Below are 14,990 nucleotides of genomic sequence, written 5' to 3'. Positions count from 1 at the left end.
CACGCTACCCCATGATAGCAGCATGAGAAACACAATCTTCGTGCAGTGGTCATGAAAGTAGCACCGGTCCGCGTCGCGCACGTCGACAGTGCCTAAGAAGACAGATATATGGATGCCCTGTACCGGACCTATCCGATGGTAAGATACGTAAATCTGTGAAACTGCTTCGGCCGGGCTCGGTGCCCGCTGTTGGGCCGGCGCCCGAGGGGTTTTTGCGAGTGCCATTGGTGCAACCCCTCGTCTGATTCATTAAGCGCGTTCAGATGATTTTCAAAATGTACCTTGTAGCCCACATCAAACGGACCGGCACTGCCGTAGTCCTGTTTTCGACAAGTCGATTGGGAGCTTTCTACTCCGTATTGTGAAAAGGTACAGCTAAGGCGCAGGGTTGATAAAGGGCGCATTGCACTGTAAGGAGCAGGGGGCTCATTTGGGTAAGGTGTGAGCAAATCTGTGTTGTACTCTGTACGGAGTACCATGGAAGAAACATGTTGTAGTAAACGTGGGCCTTCCAGCGTCACGTGCAGACACTCCGTAACCTACATAGTACGCCCTTCGGGATTGACCTGACCCCGACACCCGCTCCTAAAGGCCTCACTCCCGTCTCCCTTATGGCCTTTGGCGCCCTCCGACGACGTTTAGACCCTGCTACGTCGTCTACTTCATGCATATTTTCGGCCTCCTAATCAGACAGCTTTTCTCTCTTTAGTTTAGTTCTTTCAACCTTATGACAGATATATTCACACCTCTTTCGCTACCCCTGCGTTGCCCTACTAGGATTTAGGAAAATATACGATGGTTACTCCGTATACGGAGCAAGATACGACGTAAGATACATCGCGACCCTTCTAGGGGTCCGTACGTCGTATTGGTACTAGTTCCGCTTCCACTCTTTTTGACCAATCACAGGGCCATGTGTCCAGGTGGGGCGGAAGGTCTACAGAGTCTCGCGTGGCGGATTCTTATACAAGTATACTATGTACACCGTAGTTCTTCAATAGGAGTACGTACGAGTACTCGTACGGAGTACTCCGTAACTCCTTGTAAATGCCTTGCTTGGCGGCCTTTTAGATAGTTATTTACTCCGTACTCCGTAATGCTAGAAGAAAAACCGCTAAACCTTGATTAATAGATAGCAAGTTTCTACAGCCAGCTTCATCAGGATCATCTTGACAGAGACCAACTGCATCCTTTCACCTGTCTCTATTTTAGTGGAGCTTCTGATCCCTCAAAACGTTGCACTTCCAGACTTCCTGGCGAAGACACGTAACTTACGGACACCTCTTTGTATTGCTTCAAATAAAAATGCACGAGAGCATGCTGTAAGAAACGGAGAGAGGGTACGCCAGGGTTGCAAGAACGACAGGATTATATCCCTTTAAGGCTAAAACTCGGACCAAAAGAATACAGGACGTACATCCAAGTCCTTTCAAGCCTTCAGTGCAGCAGTCACCCTGACCTCTATGCGCGCACCCTGGTAAAGGTTCGCGACCCCGATAGCGGCCCATGTCGGCTTGTTTCCCTTGAGGTGCATTTCAAACGCAGCCTCCAGAGCGGTATTGACTTCGGGATCATCGAGGGGGCCGGTGTGGTACGTGGTCAGGTCGAAGACGGCCCGCCAGCCGTCTTTAACACCAGCAGCCACCATTGTGTCTTCGACGTTCTGGAAGGCAAGCATGATCTGCTCGGTGGCAGACGCAGGCAGTACCATATCCTTGGTCACGCCGGTCGTTCCGGATGTTCTGACAGTGGCTGTGTTGGCGGGGATAACCACGGCGCCTGAGAGGCCAAGTGCCTCGCCGAGCTTCTCTCCCAGGCCGGGAGAGTTGATGGCTTTGATGCCAAATTCGTCGAGGCAGCCCCTGTACTCCATTCTATACTCCAAAAAAAAAAGGAAGAGGAAGGTCCGGGAAGATGTGTTGTTTGTAGTTTCAGCAGAAAAGGCGTCTGCTTTTCTTAAATCTTGCAATATTTGCACGGCAGCTACAGCAATATAAAGCCAATAGCTCTAGGCAGACGGCTCACGACTACACGGAAAGAGACAACGAGCAGCCTCATGAAGCTAGTACTGAAGGAGACTAGAAGCGACGGGACCATCGCAATAATCCCCAAGCTCGCTGTCCCCTGCCATTTCTACTAGCGTTATCTCCGCTTCTACGACATGTGCCGCTGAATTTTGTCTATGACAAACCTGCATGTGCTTTGTACTTATACCTGCTATAGGCCGTTCAAACATTTCTGGATTACCTGTTATCGAAGCGAGCTGTCCATCGAAGACAACGATCTTGGTTCGAATACGATGATACTGCGTGTTGCGATTGCTGGTGCCGGTGACCTGGCCAAGTATCTGGTGGAAGAGCTTCTTACAGCCGGGCATTCAGTGGTGGTGATTTCGCGGTCATGCAAGCCGTGGTATGAGAGGCCGGACATCACATTCCGCACGAGCGATTACTCGGTTTCCTCGCTCGTTGCAGCGCTTGAGGACTGCGACGCAGTCGTGTCGACAATTTTGGATTATGGCACTGGCGGCGTCGTTCCGCATCTCAACATCCTGGAGGCCTGCCAGCAGACCAGCCGGTGCAAGAAATTCATCCCGTCTGAGTACGGTGGCGACACGGACCGGTTTCCCGACATCCCACTGTTCTACGAGGCATCACACGTCCCTGTTCGGACAGCACTGGCAGCACAGACTGACGTCAAGTGGACGCTGCTGGGCAACGGCTGGCTGATGGACTACTTCGTGGCAGCATCACAACGCTACATCCGCGACATCAGGGCGTACCACCCGATTGACTTTGAGACGAACAAGGCGGTGATTGCGGGCACGGGAGATGAGCCAGTCTGCTTCACCAGCGTGCGTGACTTGTCCAAGGCTATTGCGGTGTTGGTTGCTCACGATGACTGGGACCAGCCGACGACGTTCCTGATGGGCGAGCGAACGTCCTGGAACGGGATCGTGAAGACGCTGGCGGCACACGGCCGGAACCTGGAGGTAACGTACCGCTCGCACGAGCAGGTGGTCAAGGAAAGCATCGGCGACAGTGAGGAGGCGCTGGTGGCACAGTTTGGTGTATGGTCAAGCTCAGGATCGTGCGGGCTTCCGGAAGAGCAGCTCGAGAGACAGCGGGCCAAGTTCTTCTCTGCCGTCAAGCTCCGCACTGTGGACGAGTTCCTTAATGATGCAGAGAAGGACACCACCAAGCAGGTTAAGATATAGTATAATGTAATTCACTACAAATATACATCGCTATGAAGCTGGTTAACAGTCTTGGTACTCTCTTTTGCAGGCTACACAGCTTCATCTCTGAAGAAACTGCGACGGGTCAACGGCAAAGAGTTCTGATATATTAGGTGGCCTGGTAGCCATAGTAGGCCGACCGTGAAATAGAATCGACGAAAGAGGCTATCTGAACGCCGTCCGAGAAAAGATGAGGCGACCGATCAGCACAGCCCACCAGTTTGTTAGAAAAGACAGTGCCATTGGCCGGCAGAGCTAAGGAGAGTGCGCGTCTTAGACGATGACGCAATCGTGGAGATGAGTCTGTTGCCATGGAGAGTATGATACTGAAGAGTCTTCATCGCATCTTGACTCGACTTTGCGTAGGGGCGGTGAAAATAGGCGAGTAGATGGCTGGTGATCATAGATCTGTACAACGGGTAAAGCATGAGAGGAAAACCTGAATTGTTGATTGTAGTAGAGGTTCCAAGGACCAAAGGTGTATGAGGGAGAGAAAGAATCGAAGACGAGCCAAAGGATAGAAATGGGAATCGAGGTCAAAAGTACATATTACAGAAAGAGATACACAAATTAACTCAGCCAAAGCCAACACCTAGGTTTAGATCAGACGATAGACAGCCATCGCCACGATTTTTCCTAGCCACCGCCTCGTACCAAGTGCCGATCTTTTCCTTTGCCTCCTTTCCCCAGCTTCCCCAGATTGTGGGGAAGGCCACGCGGCATAGACGGTATGACAACCGCGTCTCCGCACCGGGACGGCCACATGCAATGTCCCCCACAGGACCGAGAAGCACCACTTACCGAAGGCCCTAACGGTCAAAGTGCGGAGCGCCAATCAGCCCGAACCGTCCATGCTCAAAGCTGGGAAATTTTGGGGAAAGCCGGGGGTCTAAATAGTGCCAGTATCTTATTTTGGTTTTTTTTGGTTTTTGAACTCCAGTCGTGTTGCAGTTTGCTACTCTTCTTGTTTCTCTTGCCATCTTGAAAACTTCCTCCAGTCCTACTTCAACCAAGTTTCACGATGCCTGACGACAAAATCAGCACTCAGGCCATCGAGACTGCCCACGACAATGTCTCTAACAAAGCCAAGCATCACCCAAACCTCCACACCCTTGGCCGCATCCGCCTTCGCCATGAGCACACTAATGAAATAATCCTGACGCCGGCTCCATCTGCCGACCCCAACGATCCCCTTCGGTGGTCTACCGCCTACAAGATTTACATCTCCGTTCTCGTCTCGCTTGCCATGGTCATGTGCAATTTCATGGCCGCCGGTCCGACCGTCGCCATGCTCGCCATTGCCTCGGACTACAAGCACGGCGGCTCTACTGTCAGCTCTTGGGTCTCCAGTGCATCGTACTTTTTCAACAACAGCTCCCTCCTACAGGGCGTTTCCTGTCTCTTCTGGGTCCCCCTGCTGAACAAGTACGGCCGTCGACCGGTCTATATCGCCTCGCTCATCCTCTATCTTTCCATGACCATCGGATCCGGCTTTGCCAAGACCTATGCTGGCGAGCTGACCACACGAACCATCTTGGGCATAGGCGCCGGTGCCGGCGAGTGTCTTGGCCCAGTGACCATTACCGACGTGTTCTACCTGCACCAACGTGGCTATGGAATGGCGTAAGTGACTATTAGTGTTGAAGAAAGAAGAGGAAAAGAGAGAGAGAAAATCACTCCAAGCAAAACAAGCTAACCTTCTAGAATCTACAATGCTGCCCTTTCGGCTGGTGTTGCCTTTGGCATCATCATCTCTGGCCTCATCACTACTCGTGCCCCGCCCCACCCAGGGCGGGGCACGAGTATTGCCAATCCCTGGCGCACCATCTACTGGGTCGGTGCTGCCCTTGTCGGCTTCCTTCTCCTCGTCGTCTTCTTCTTCTTCCCCGAGACCGCCTTTGTGCGCACTGCCGACGGTGTCGATGACGATGATGGCGACAGTCGCTCTAGCCACCATTACCGCAAGCTCTCGTACGGCCAGCAGCTGCGCCCGTGGACTGGAAAGACGTATACTGAAGAGTCCTTCTGGCGTATGTTTATCCGTCCCTTTGGCCTTATCCTGCTGCCGCCTGTCTTCTGGGCCACCATAGTGATGTCTGTCACCATCGGCTTCCTTGTTGCTGTCGTGTCCAATTTTGCCAGCGCCTTCAGCGCTACCTACGACTTTGAGACCTGGCAGTCCGGCCTCTGCTTCGTCTCCGCCATCGTTGGCTGCGTCTTTGGCACCTTTGCAGGTGGTCCGTTTTCCGACTGGGTCGCCGACTACTTTACGCGTCGCAATGGCGGCATTCGTGAGCCCGAGATGCGTCTGCCAGCTATCATCCCCAGCGTCATAGCTGCCCCCATGGCCCTCGCCCTCTATGGCGTCGGCATCGGCAACTCTCTTCACTGGATGGTGCCCACATTCGCTCTTGGCTTACGTAAGCTTTCTCTTCCCTTTTCCCGTTTTTTCCTTTCTGTTGTATACACCACCTCCATGTCTTTCCTTTGACACTGACAAACCAGTCTCCTTTGCGATTTCCCAGGGTACCAATGTGTCCTTTGTTTACTGCATAGACTCGTACCGACCGGTGGCAGCCGAGGTCACCGTGGCTCAGCTAGCCTTCAAGTGTACGTGGATATTTTTCAGCACAATTATCCCCAGTATTCTAACCTGCCACAGCCTGCTTTGGCTTCCTCCTATCCTTCTACACAAACCCATGGGTAGACAAGTCCGGCTATAAGCAGGCCTATGGCGCGATGGCCGGCATTTCCGGTGGCTGTCTGCTCTTCTTCATACCCCTCTTTTTCTGGGGGAAGCAGATCCGTCTGGCCTCTATGCAGTGGCGTATTGTCCGCTTTGTCTTCTGGAAGACCGACCGGGAGGTGGGCGAGTAGACCCCCTGTTCCGAAGCTCCTCGACGAAGTGCGCCCTCTTTTAAGATTTTATCTTTATGTGAGCACGCACGAGTAGCCTCTAGCCAATGATTAGCTGGACACTCCGCGGTGTTTTTCACGGCTGGTCGTAGACATTGCCGATTTTCAAGACATGTATTGTAACCAGGCACATACTGAAAACTTGAAGATAACGACTCGTGTGGGGCCGACATTGAGCATATATCAATGTAGCATTGTGTACGGAGTACGGAGTACACCACCGGCCAGTTTGCGCGGAATTTACCTCCTATTCCGGTAGCTTGTCCGCCTGGCCTCGCGTAATATAGCGAGCACGTAACATAGCAAGGATATTTCCTAGATAGCTACGTCGTAGCATCGCCACTGCAACAGCAAATGGGCCGAAGCCCCTTTCCAAGATACGGAGTTGTATATGCACGCCTTCCAGTAAATAACACTGTAGCTCCTCAGAGTTGTACACTATTCACATGTATCTTACTCTTCACTTATCTCACAAATCAATTTAGACCACATTGCCAATGGCTACCACAACCTTACTGGATCTCGATGTAGACCGTCTGAGCCTGGATCGCTTGACTATCTATGCTGGCAAATGCCTCGCCGTCTATGTTGCCATACACGTATTCCTAACCGGCAATGCGGTAGGGCCGTTGGGATTTCGGTGCAGCATCACCGGAACCGAGCAGCCAAACAGAATGCAGAGATTGTCGCCACTGGCCGTCTGCCGGGAGTCAATGTTCTTCAGCGCCGTCAGGTCACATTCAATCTGTAAGCCTTGTGTTGATACCCTGAGAGACCTTGGATCTCGAGCCTACCGTGGGGGGCACCCTTGTCTGGCTGACTGTACTTGTAGATGATGTCCCGCAGGTCAGTCGTCTCAAAGAAGCCGAACTTGGTGACCAACGACTTGAGGCTCCAGAGCCGTCCACCACGTCACCGTTGCATATCACGGAAAACCGTGTGTGTCGCGCTAGACATGCTGAGGCGGCGTCGATTTGACCCTCAAACGGCTACGCGTGCGTTTTGCAGAGATCGATGACGTGGTTGAGCCGCTGCACGAGGATTTCTACGGCGCCAGAAATGCCAGCCAGGTTCCGTCTTCTCTCCACATTGAGCAACGAGTCCTGCAGTGTCAAGCTGAGCACATGCAGTAGAAATTACATAACTAGACGCTCGTAACGTGCCTCGTTTGGGCTTTCGCTGATTTAAATCAAACCCGACCAGACATTGCCATTGGCCCGCGGTATATGTAGATAATTTGGGAGTGCGGCTAAATTCGGGCTGCCTCGACCTTTGCGGCAGTGAGCTACTTTAATGTGGGGAGTGATGTAAAGTATCTCGCCCTTGTCACTGCCCATCGTATTTGCCAGCTGTTTCCATCGTTTAAAAGGCTGAGGACGCTCTGCTCTCCTTCCCACAAGGCGACTTTTCCAGTTATGCCACTCTTTCCGTCATATCGGCAATCATTTTACATTAACATCTCAAGTAAGGCTATCTCGCTTCTACCATACAAATTAATCTTTCAGCCGTCAGCATACAAAGAATGTGCGTATTGTTCTGGTACAGGTATTCGTGCGGTCATGTGGTCTTCAACTGTTGGGTAGAATGCGATGACCACCGCCAGGAGGAATGCTCCAACTCTGCATGGAATACTGAGCACAGGAACGAGAAATGTCCGAGGTGCCTCGATCAGAGCACACAAAAATCGGCTTAAGCTCAGATCCAGAACAATAAATGTATCTCTTAACTGTTATGTATGCAGGATTTCGTTCTGCTGAGTTGTAGACAAATACAAGCTTGGTTTTTGTTACTTTGCCTTCATTCCGTCTGCTATATTCTAGTGCGTCCTGCCACTTTATGTGAGAAAAAATGCCACAACCCTTACTTGTGTAAATGCCTATCACAATTATCGTTGTGATACGTCCGGGTCCGTGATCTGTTGTAGCGGGGTTAGTTTCCCGTACGTTTGCAAGTCGACAGTTACAAATTGGGGAGGGGTGGTTAACTAAATAGGTAAGTTTTTTTGGGCCAATGCCATAAGGCGATGAATATTTGAGGAAATATTGGCTATACTTAGGCACAGTAGGATAATACCTTTGTCCTATGACCGGTTGCCACTTGTCAATATTTGTACCTTACCGCGCAGCCCATAAAGTTATGGGAAGACTGGCAAGTTAAATTTTGAAGCTGGCCATCATGCCTTGATGGGCTTGGTTTTATAACAGGAAAGGGACCTTAAAGAATTGATTCACGATGCAATATCTCTAGAGCTTTCAGAGGCGATCGCAAGCATTAACTCGCCGTGTCCCATCCCCTCTTTCGTGAGTCGTTAGATTTGTTCTTGTCGTCTTGCGTCTAAAGAAACTGTGGGTCACCTTCTACTGTCAAATTATGGGTGCCCAGTGAGCGTGAATGTATTGTTGTGGTTAGGTACTTCCGAGGTATGCCGACGTGCGTCAAAACACGTACTAAATAGCCCCCTGCGCCACCCAGTACATGTATTCTTTCATCACACTGCATAATCGTGCACGCCCCTCCCATTCTGGTCTGGTCCATTCGACATCTACAGCGTTCCCCGCTTAAGATCGGGTCTAGAACCGTCTACACAACGTTTGCCTTCTTCGAGGTTATGCCTAGACATAGTGGCGGAATTGCGGCGGACAAAACAGCTTCAAAAAGTAGAACTCGCGCCTGGTAGCATAATAATTTCGAATTGGATTTTCCAGCGGACTCCAAAGCTAGACGTATACTTTGGAGGCACAGTTCATGTGACCAAATACCCTACTTGGTTATGCCAGCATCCCCACGCTGCGGTATTGGTGGCAATGGTGCGCTGCAACATCCGATTTTTCAAATTCTTTATATTAGTCATGGCACCTATTCGTGTAGGACTCTATTCGCAAGAGGTTTCTACGCTTGCCATCAATTACAATAAAATTGGGGCTGTCTAACAACGAATGCACTCCTCCTTTACCTCATAGTATGCCCTTTGCACGCCAAAGCGCATTTTGAAGGATTCCTCAAATGTTATCTTTTTCTAGCAAAACCAACTACCAATTTCAGACAGAAGTCATAGGCTAGTTGGCACTGCAAGCAAATGTTCTAAAGGCATAAAGCACCATTTATCGTCCACATGCAGAGAAGTAGGCTCGCTAGAACCTAGATTAATAAACTGTCTGCCATTTCAAGTCTGTTTAGTACGAGTACAATTTTTACTCGTAAGGCTTTTGTCCATAGACGTAGCGGATAGTATAATACGTATGTATTCTCTTATCCCTCACGGCCTTGCGCAATTGCATAAGAAAGACCTGATACTCGTCCTTGCCTAATCCCATAACTTCGTTCCACAAGAAGGTAGTGTATCCTATAAACAGTTAGAAATCTTGCAAAAAGTGCCTAAAGTTACAGGATTATGTGAAAACAGATAATTTCTTAAAGAAAGATCAGAAATACCTTCTAGGTCGTTTAAAAGGGTCAACAAAGTGTACTGGCCAATTTCAAGCAGCTTTTCATCGGCAGGCCAGTCCCCTACAGGCAACTTATAGGCCTTATCCGTGATATTTGTAAAGCCTGCCTTTTCCATAGCCGTACGCTGTGTGCCGTCTTTAACGACCATAAAACTGCGGCCTAGCTTAGGCGCACCTTCTGCGTATAGCTTCCAAAATTGCTCGAAAACCGGAGCTAGTTTATCCGTGCCATCATCGCTGTCGTGCTTAGGACACAGCTCGCACGACTCAAGCCAGCCGCCCGGCTCACAGCAGCGGTAAGCTTCGGAAAATAGTATATCCCAGTTTGGAATAGCGCCTACTAAGTAACGGATATGAATGAAGTCAAAGGTGTTGGCCCCCCATGACCACGGCTGCGTCGCATCGTCAATCTCAAACCTTGCGTTGAGTGGAACCCAGACTGACTGAATCGGCGATATGTCGGTACCGATTACTTGGGCGTCTGGAAATTGGTCGCCAACGTCACTGGCAAGTATAAAGTTAGAAGATGTAAAGGGTGTACAAAAGAATAGCCTTACATTGCCCAGATTCCTGTACCAGTGCCAATGTCGAGCACATTCTAGTTATACACGTTGGTTTTATATATCACACTAATAGCTTTGACCTTCTATTAACCTTGACAGTCTTCGCAACGGGCGCCAAGAAGAAGGCGCCGTCTAGTAGTAGTGTTAAATAGTGGTGACTACATATAGACGTCGCTAGCTGCAGAACCTCAGGAAACGAGTTTTCAATGCTAGAGGACTATCGTACGTTAAGTCAATTGACTCTTGTTGCTGTTTATCGTTGGGTGTGAAGTAGCTCTGGTACTTGTCACTGTGGAACGTCCGCCCGTGGATTGTGCGATACTGCAAGATACTGCTCGACAACGACGCTGTCGAAAGTCTGCATGCGTCAGTTTCTTTCCTTACGATAAGAAATAGGAATTTAATTGATCGGGCAGAGATGCAGGAAGGCACATACGAGTAGTCGTCGCCAAGAGCAGAGTCGGTATCTTCGACATCCTCATCTAGTACTTCGGCTGCTAGGAGGGGCTCATCTATCGTCGGTGCTATAGCAGCTGGGGCAGTAGTAACAGTATTACTGTTTGATGCCAATGCTGGCCCGCTGCCTGTATGGGAAGCCACGAGGTAGCTGCCTGCTATATTTTGAATATGAAAGTAGCACACAGAGCGGAGCACGGGAAGAAAAACAGAAAAGAAAGGTCTGCGTATAAATATTGGCGCGAGAACGACAAGGTGAGGAGTGGAGAGATAGAGAGGAGAGGGGGAATCACCGTGGGGCCCAATACTTGGCGTATCTGCAGAATCACACGAGACCAAAGAGGAGCAACTCCACTACACGGGTAGCATCCAGTTTGTAATAGCAGGACGACCGAAGGGCTTTTTTAGCCCAATCCGTTAGTTAATATGCACCACAGGGCCGGAGATTTGCCGAATATGGAATTTGGAGGGGAGGGGGCCGCTTTCCAAGCAGTCTTTGTGGGCCCAGCTCCATAACGTATGCGATACAGAGAACTGTCCTGTGCCACGTACGTCGTACTCGTATGATACCTTCGAGGATCAACCCTACAACAGCAGCGCGTTTGTTTAGCGGTATAGCACTGTGCAACGGCGTTTATCATACTCCCACAAATTTCACAGATACCGGGGCTTATTTCCTAATACAACAGTCCTGTTGGCTGACTAGAGAGCTCAAGAGTTAATAGAGGTGCATTTCCCCTTCTTCTGCTAGTCACTACTGCTCGACGGCAGCGTAAAAGGCGCCGCCCCACGTATCTGCCGTTGCCTATCTACACGTGCTAGAACATAAGAGGAAGGTGGTGCTACAGATAATGCCTTCGAATAGCGATGTGTGGACTGCCACCTCAAGCCCACGCCTTACATCCAGACTCTGAATCTGTTTGGACCCTTCTTCAGGGTGTCCCCACCCGGATGTTAGGGGACAATCCGACAGGGTTTACGGTTAATAAAGTTTAGTCCAACAGCCGGATGCATCCAATCATAGCGGCGCGTCAGGCAGGCTTGTAGGTGCACACTAAAACCGTAGCATTCACGGAATTTCGCTAACGAACCCGGCCACAAGATCTTGGGCAAACAGCGAGGTAAGACAAAGCAAGGTTTGCAAATTAGGTCTCATAAGAAACCATCGTACATTGATCAACTTCGTCAAAAAAGAAGAAAGAGAAGCATTTGTTGGCTTTACAGAGAACCAGCATTGGCAGTATAACAACAGTGCGAATGGTTGATCGTGTTTTTGTAGTAATACGGAGTACTCTGTACTCGTCACGCTGAGAGGTGCTCGGATACCGGACAATGTGAATATCCGAGTGGGGTCAAAAACTTTCCTCCGGTCTAAATTTCGTGTCCATCTCCTTTTAGCCATGTCAAGCAGCGTCAGAATGGGTCCAAGAAGATCAAGAAGAAACGAAGCCGGTTCCCGGGAAGCCACGCTAAAAACGGCGATCCACAATGCTGGAGGTGATATGGACTACGTTGCGGCATGTATGCTTCACGCAGCTTTGTTGCCGCTTTACGAAACTGGAAGGCTATCAGATCTGACTGTAACTTGTGGTGGTCGGACATATCGTGTGCACAAAGCTATCGTGTGTGCGCAGTCACCATTTTTCGACAAGGCTTGCACTGGTGTTTTCAAGGTGAGCTTCCTGGCTTACAAGATGAATAAAATTCGAAGACTCACTCAAGCTACGGACACAGGAGGGGCTAGAGCATAGTGTTGACCTCCCAGATGAAGACCCCGACACCGTTGATCGATTTTTTCGATTCCTCTACGCCGGAAACTATTCTGATGGGGAACATTACGATGATTTGCCATCGAATACCGCCTTAATAGCTCCCGGGCCGGACTCTGAGTCCCCCCCGGCGGAGGATACCCTCGACTATGACTCCGATGGATCAGATTACATGGAGACAGAAGATGGCATTGAGATAGATGCAAACCTGCCTCTTCCCAGTGGGTGGAAAAATCGCGCCATCACAACCTTATATACTTCCCTCCGAGTTTACATAATGGCGGACAAGTACGATGTGTCAGCTCTGAAGCTGCTATCTGGAGAGCGATTTAAGCGTACCGCCGAAAGGCTATGGTGTGAGTACGATGACTTTCCGGCCGTGGTAGATCTGCTGTATGGATCCACGATGTCAGGTGACCCTTTACGAGAGTTCGTTTGTGCACTCATTACCCATCAATACCATGGCGATGCCGGTCTACGTGCTAGGATGAAGCCCGTATTAGAGAAAAACCCTGACTTTGCCATCAAGCTGCTAGAAATGATGGTGGGCATCACCACGACGGACGTGGCCTTGCGCTAGATCTGAGCCTGATGACCAAGTGTTTATTGTGCTAGATTGATCCTTCTCTCGGACACTTGTGTGTTAGTTCTTGTATGAAAAGTGAGGTACTTCCTGTACATTGATTCGTTTGGGTTTACTGCATCTATGGTGCCCTAAATTATGCGGCTAGGGTTGTCGAGATAGCACTTTCATGCAAAAAGAAAGCAGAGGTGGAAGAAAAACAAAGTATTTTACGACGGTGGGGGGTCTGACATGGACATGGCCGTGTACTTGCTGCATAAATATCAACGTCAGTGACATGTAGGAGGACCGTAAGGGCATATTGCTGGTATCCATGACCAACTTTTAATTGAGGGGAGCCTTCAAAGTGCAACTGGCTCTCGTCTAAGAAGGGTAATTTTAAATAAACTTCGGCCACTTTCTATCACTCGTGGTGCAGACCGCAAGACTTTGCTGATTTTGACTTCCTCTTTCCTGATCTATGGAGCCTCTTTTGTTTGGCTGACGTGCCATCATTCCTTAACGCAAATAGCCCTGTCCATATATAACACAATGAAAAAGCTCTTCTCAATTAAGCTTCTTTGGTCGAGAAGTTCTTTGATAATCTTCGAATTTCGCTTCGTCATCAATTTGAAGATATTCCTCTTCTAGGAATGTCATAATTGTGCGTCTGCCAGACCTCCAGAGGGCCGTTCATCGAAGCCAGAAATAGCAACACCTACCCGGCCGTAGAAAGTTAAAAAGAGATGTTACTCGTAGTCTCTAAGCGAAGATAGTCTACTTTCCATAGATACACTGGGAGATTGAGCCCCGACAGCGTGTCGAAAGAGCTTTTGAATTGATGTTATTGGTACAACACAGCTGGGACCCACTCCAGTCCAGGACAACCTGGCCTTATGTGCATTATTAGTCTCTGATAATATATCTCTGGTGAAATGGTTTCTATTCAAGCATGAATTGTTGCATGATTGGAAACACCAATCTCAACACAAGCAGAACGTCGTCATAATAAAAGTTCTAGGCAATACTAGAGGCACCTTTAGAACTGGGACTTTTGTACCCTTTACGAGAAATGTTGTATCGACAGTCCGTGAATAGTGATACGGTGTGCAACGAACTTCATGTAAGAAGGGGTGTCAGGGCGGTCCCTTGCAGAGTTCAACAGGTGTGTAAAGGCAGTTCTGTGATTTATTTCCCAGCATTTGTATGTTTTTGTACGTGGGTGAAAGAAGCCACGACAGTCCCAGCATCACCATATTATGCTTAGGCTTCCACCGATTCATAATACAATATCGTTATATGCAAGTCAAAGAAATGATAGACTGGCATATGTACGTTGGAGATTCATATGACAAGGCATAAGAGCCACAGAGTATGCCTGCCTCGCCAATCGGATGCATATTCGCCGCCAAGGCCGACACATGCCGTAGCTCAATAAGAAGTTCACTGGCTGAATGACAGTGTCGACCGCTTGATGTATGACTGTCTACAACATGTACAACAGATACTAGGCTGGCATCATGTTTGTCATTGACTGGAAAGCATTTACAGGTGTTGAATGGGCTTCCACAAATGTGCGGCACATTGTGCTCGTTGGGAAGGGGGGGTAGCATGCAACGTGATGATACTTCAGCTGTGATTATTCGATATTGGATTCGGAATTATTGCCGAAAAAGGTATTGTAAAAGACGGTACAAATGCAAAGCTGAATTGAATGGGCCTCCCTAAAGTCGGGCAGCGATAACAACCCTCGATTTGACATGGGGCACAAATGCTCGAGAAAATCTGCATCCGGCTTGCGAGCTGTCACCTGTAATATCTCTGATGTCATTTGGTATGAGATATTACGGTTTCGTTACTTGCTCAACCTTAGCAGACCTGCAGGAAGAGGTCAAAAATAGTGGTTTTGAGGGCTGCCTGACATGACAGCTTTGCCCCTTTCTGTCAGGTTACATCGAAGGAGTACTCTGTATACGAGTACAGCACCAAAGCACGTCAAATGTGACCTCGCCCGCTGTTATGAGGCGGAAGGCCATGCCT

At 49.4% G+C, this 14,990-nt stretch overlaps 5 protein-coding genes across 5 annotated transcripts; 4 read left to right on the top strand and 1 right to left on the bottom strand.

The window, feature by feature from the left end:
• Window positions 1-1,429: 1,429 nt before the first annotated feature.
• Window positions 1,430-1,873, bottom strand: CMQ_5214 (endoribonuclease l-psp; the record flags this gene model as incomplete). Its single annotated transcript, XM_014318959.1, has 1 exon — window positions 1,430-1,873. The coding sequence occupies one exon, from the start codon at window positions 1,871-1,873 to the stop codon at window positions 1,430-1,432; it is 444 nt and encodes a 147-aa protein (XP_014174434.1).
• A 426-nt stretch (window positions 1,874-2,299) lies between these two features.
• Window positions 2,300-3,217, top strand: CMQ_5226 (NmrA-like protein; the record flags this gene model as incomplete). The annotated part of the gene is made up of 1 exon (XM_014318971.1): window positions 2,300-3,217. One exon carries the CDS (start codon window positions 2,300-2,302, stop codon window positions 3,215-3,217), a length of 918 nt encoding a protein of 305 aa, XP_014174446.1.
• Window positions 3,218-4,259: 1,042 nt separating this feature from the next.
• On the top strand, window positions 4,260-6,115 carry CMQ_5166 (cycloheximide resistance protein; the record flags this gene model as incomplete). Its single annotated transcript, XM_014318911.1, has 4 exons — window positions 4,260-4,861; window positions 4,943-5,658; window positions 5,744-5,848; window positions 5,901-6,115. The coding sequence occupies 4 exons, from the start codon at window positions 4,260-4,262 to the stop codon at window positions 6,113-6,115; spliced, it is 1,638 nt and encodes a 545-aa protein (XP_014174386.1).
• Window positions 6,116-6,651: 536 nt separating this feature from the next.
• Window positions 6,652-7,287, top strand: CMQ_5382 (uncharacterized protein; the record flags this gene model as incomplete). Its single annotated transcript, XM_014319127.1, has 3 exons — window positions 6,652-6,901; window positions 6,987-7,091; window positions 7,163-7,287. The coding sequence occupies 3 exons, from the start codon at window positions 6,652-6,654 to the stop codon at window positions 7,285-7,287; spliced, it is 480 nt and encodes a 159-aa protein (XP_014174602.1).
• A 4,820-nt stretch (window positions 7,288-12,107) lies between these two features.
• On the top strand, window positions 12,108-12,968 carry CMQ_5185 (btb/poz-like protein; the record flags this gene model as incomplete). The annotated part of the gene is made up of 3 exons (XM_014318930.1): window positions 12,108-12,116; window positions 12,254-12,292; window positions 12,354-12,968. The coding sequence occupies 3 exons, from the start codon at window positions 12,108-12,110 to the stop codon at window positions 12,966-12,968; spliced, it is 663 nt and encodes a 220-aa protein (XP_014174405.1).
• Window positions 12,969-14,990: the final 2,022 nt, after the last annotated feature.

The sequence above is a fragment of the Grosmannia clavigera genome (genome assembly GCF_000143105.1).
Source record: "Grosmannia clavigera kw1407 unplaced genomic scaffold GCSC_132, whole genome shotgun sequence".
NCBI classification, from domain to species: Eukaryota; Fungi; Ascomycota; class Sordariomycetes; order Ophiostomatales; family Ophiostomataceae; genus Leptographium; species Leptographium clavigerum.
The sequence above is the reverse complement of the archived record's forward strand: the minus strand, read 5'-3'. Positions and strand labels throughout refer to the sequence as shown.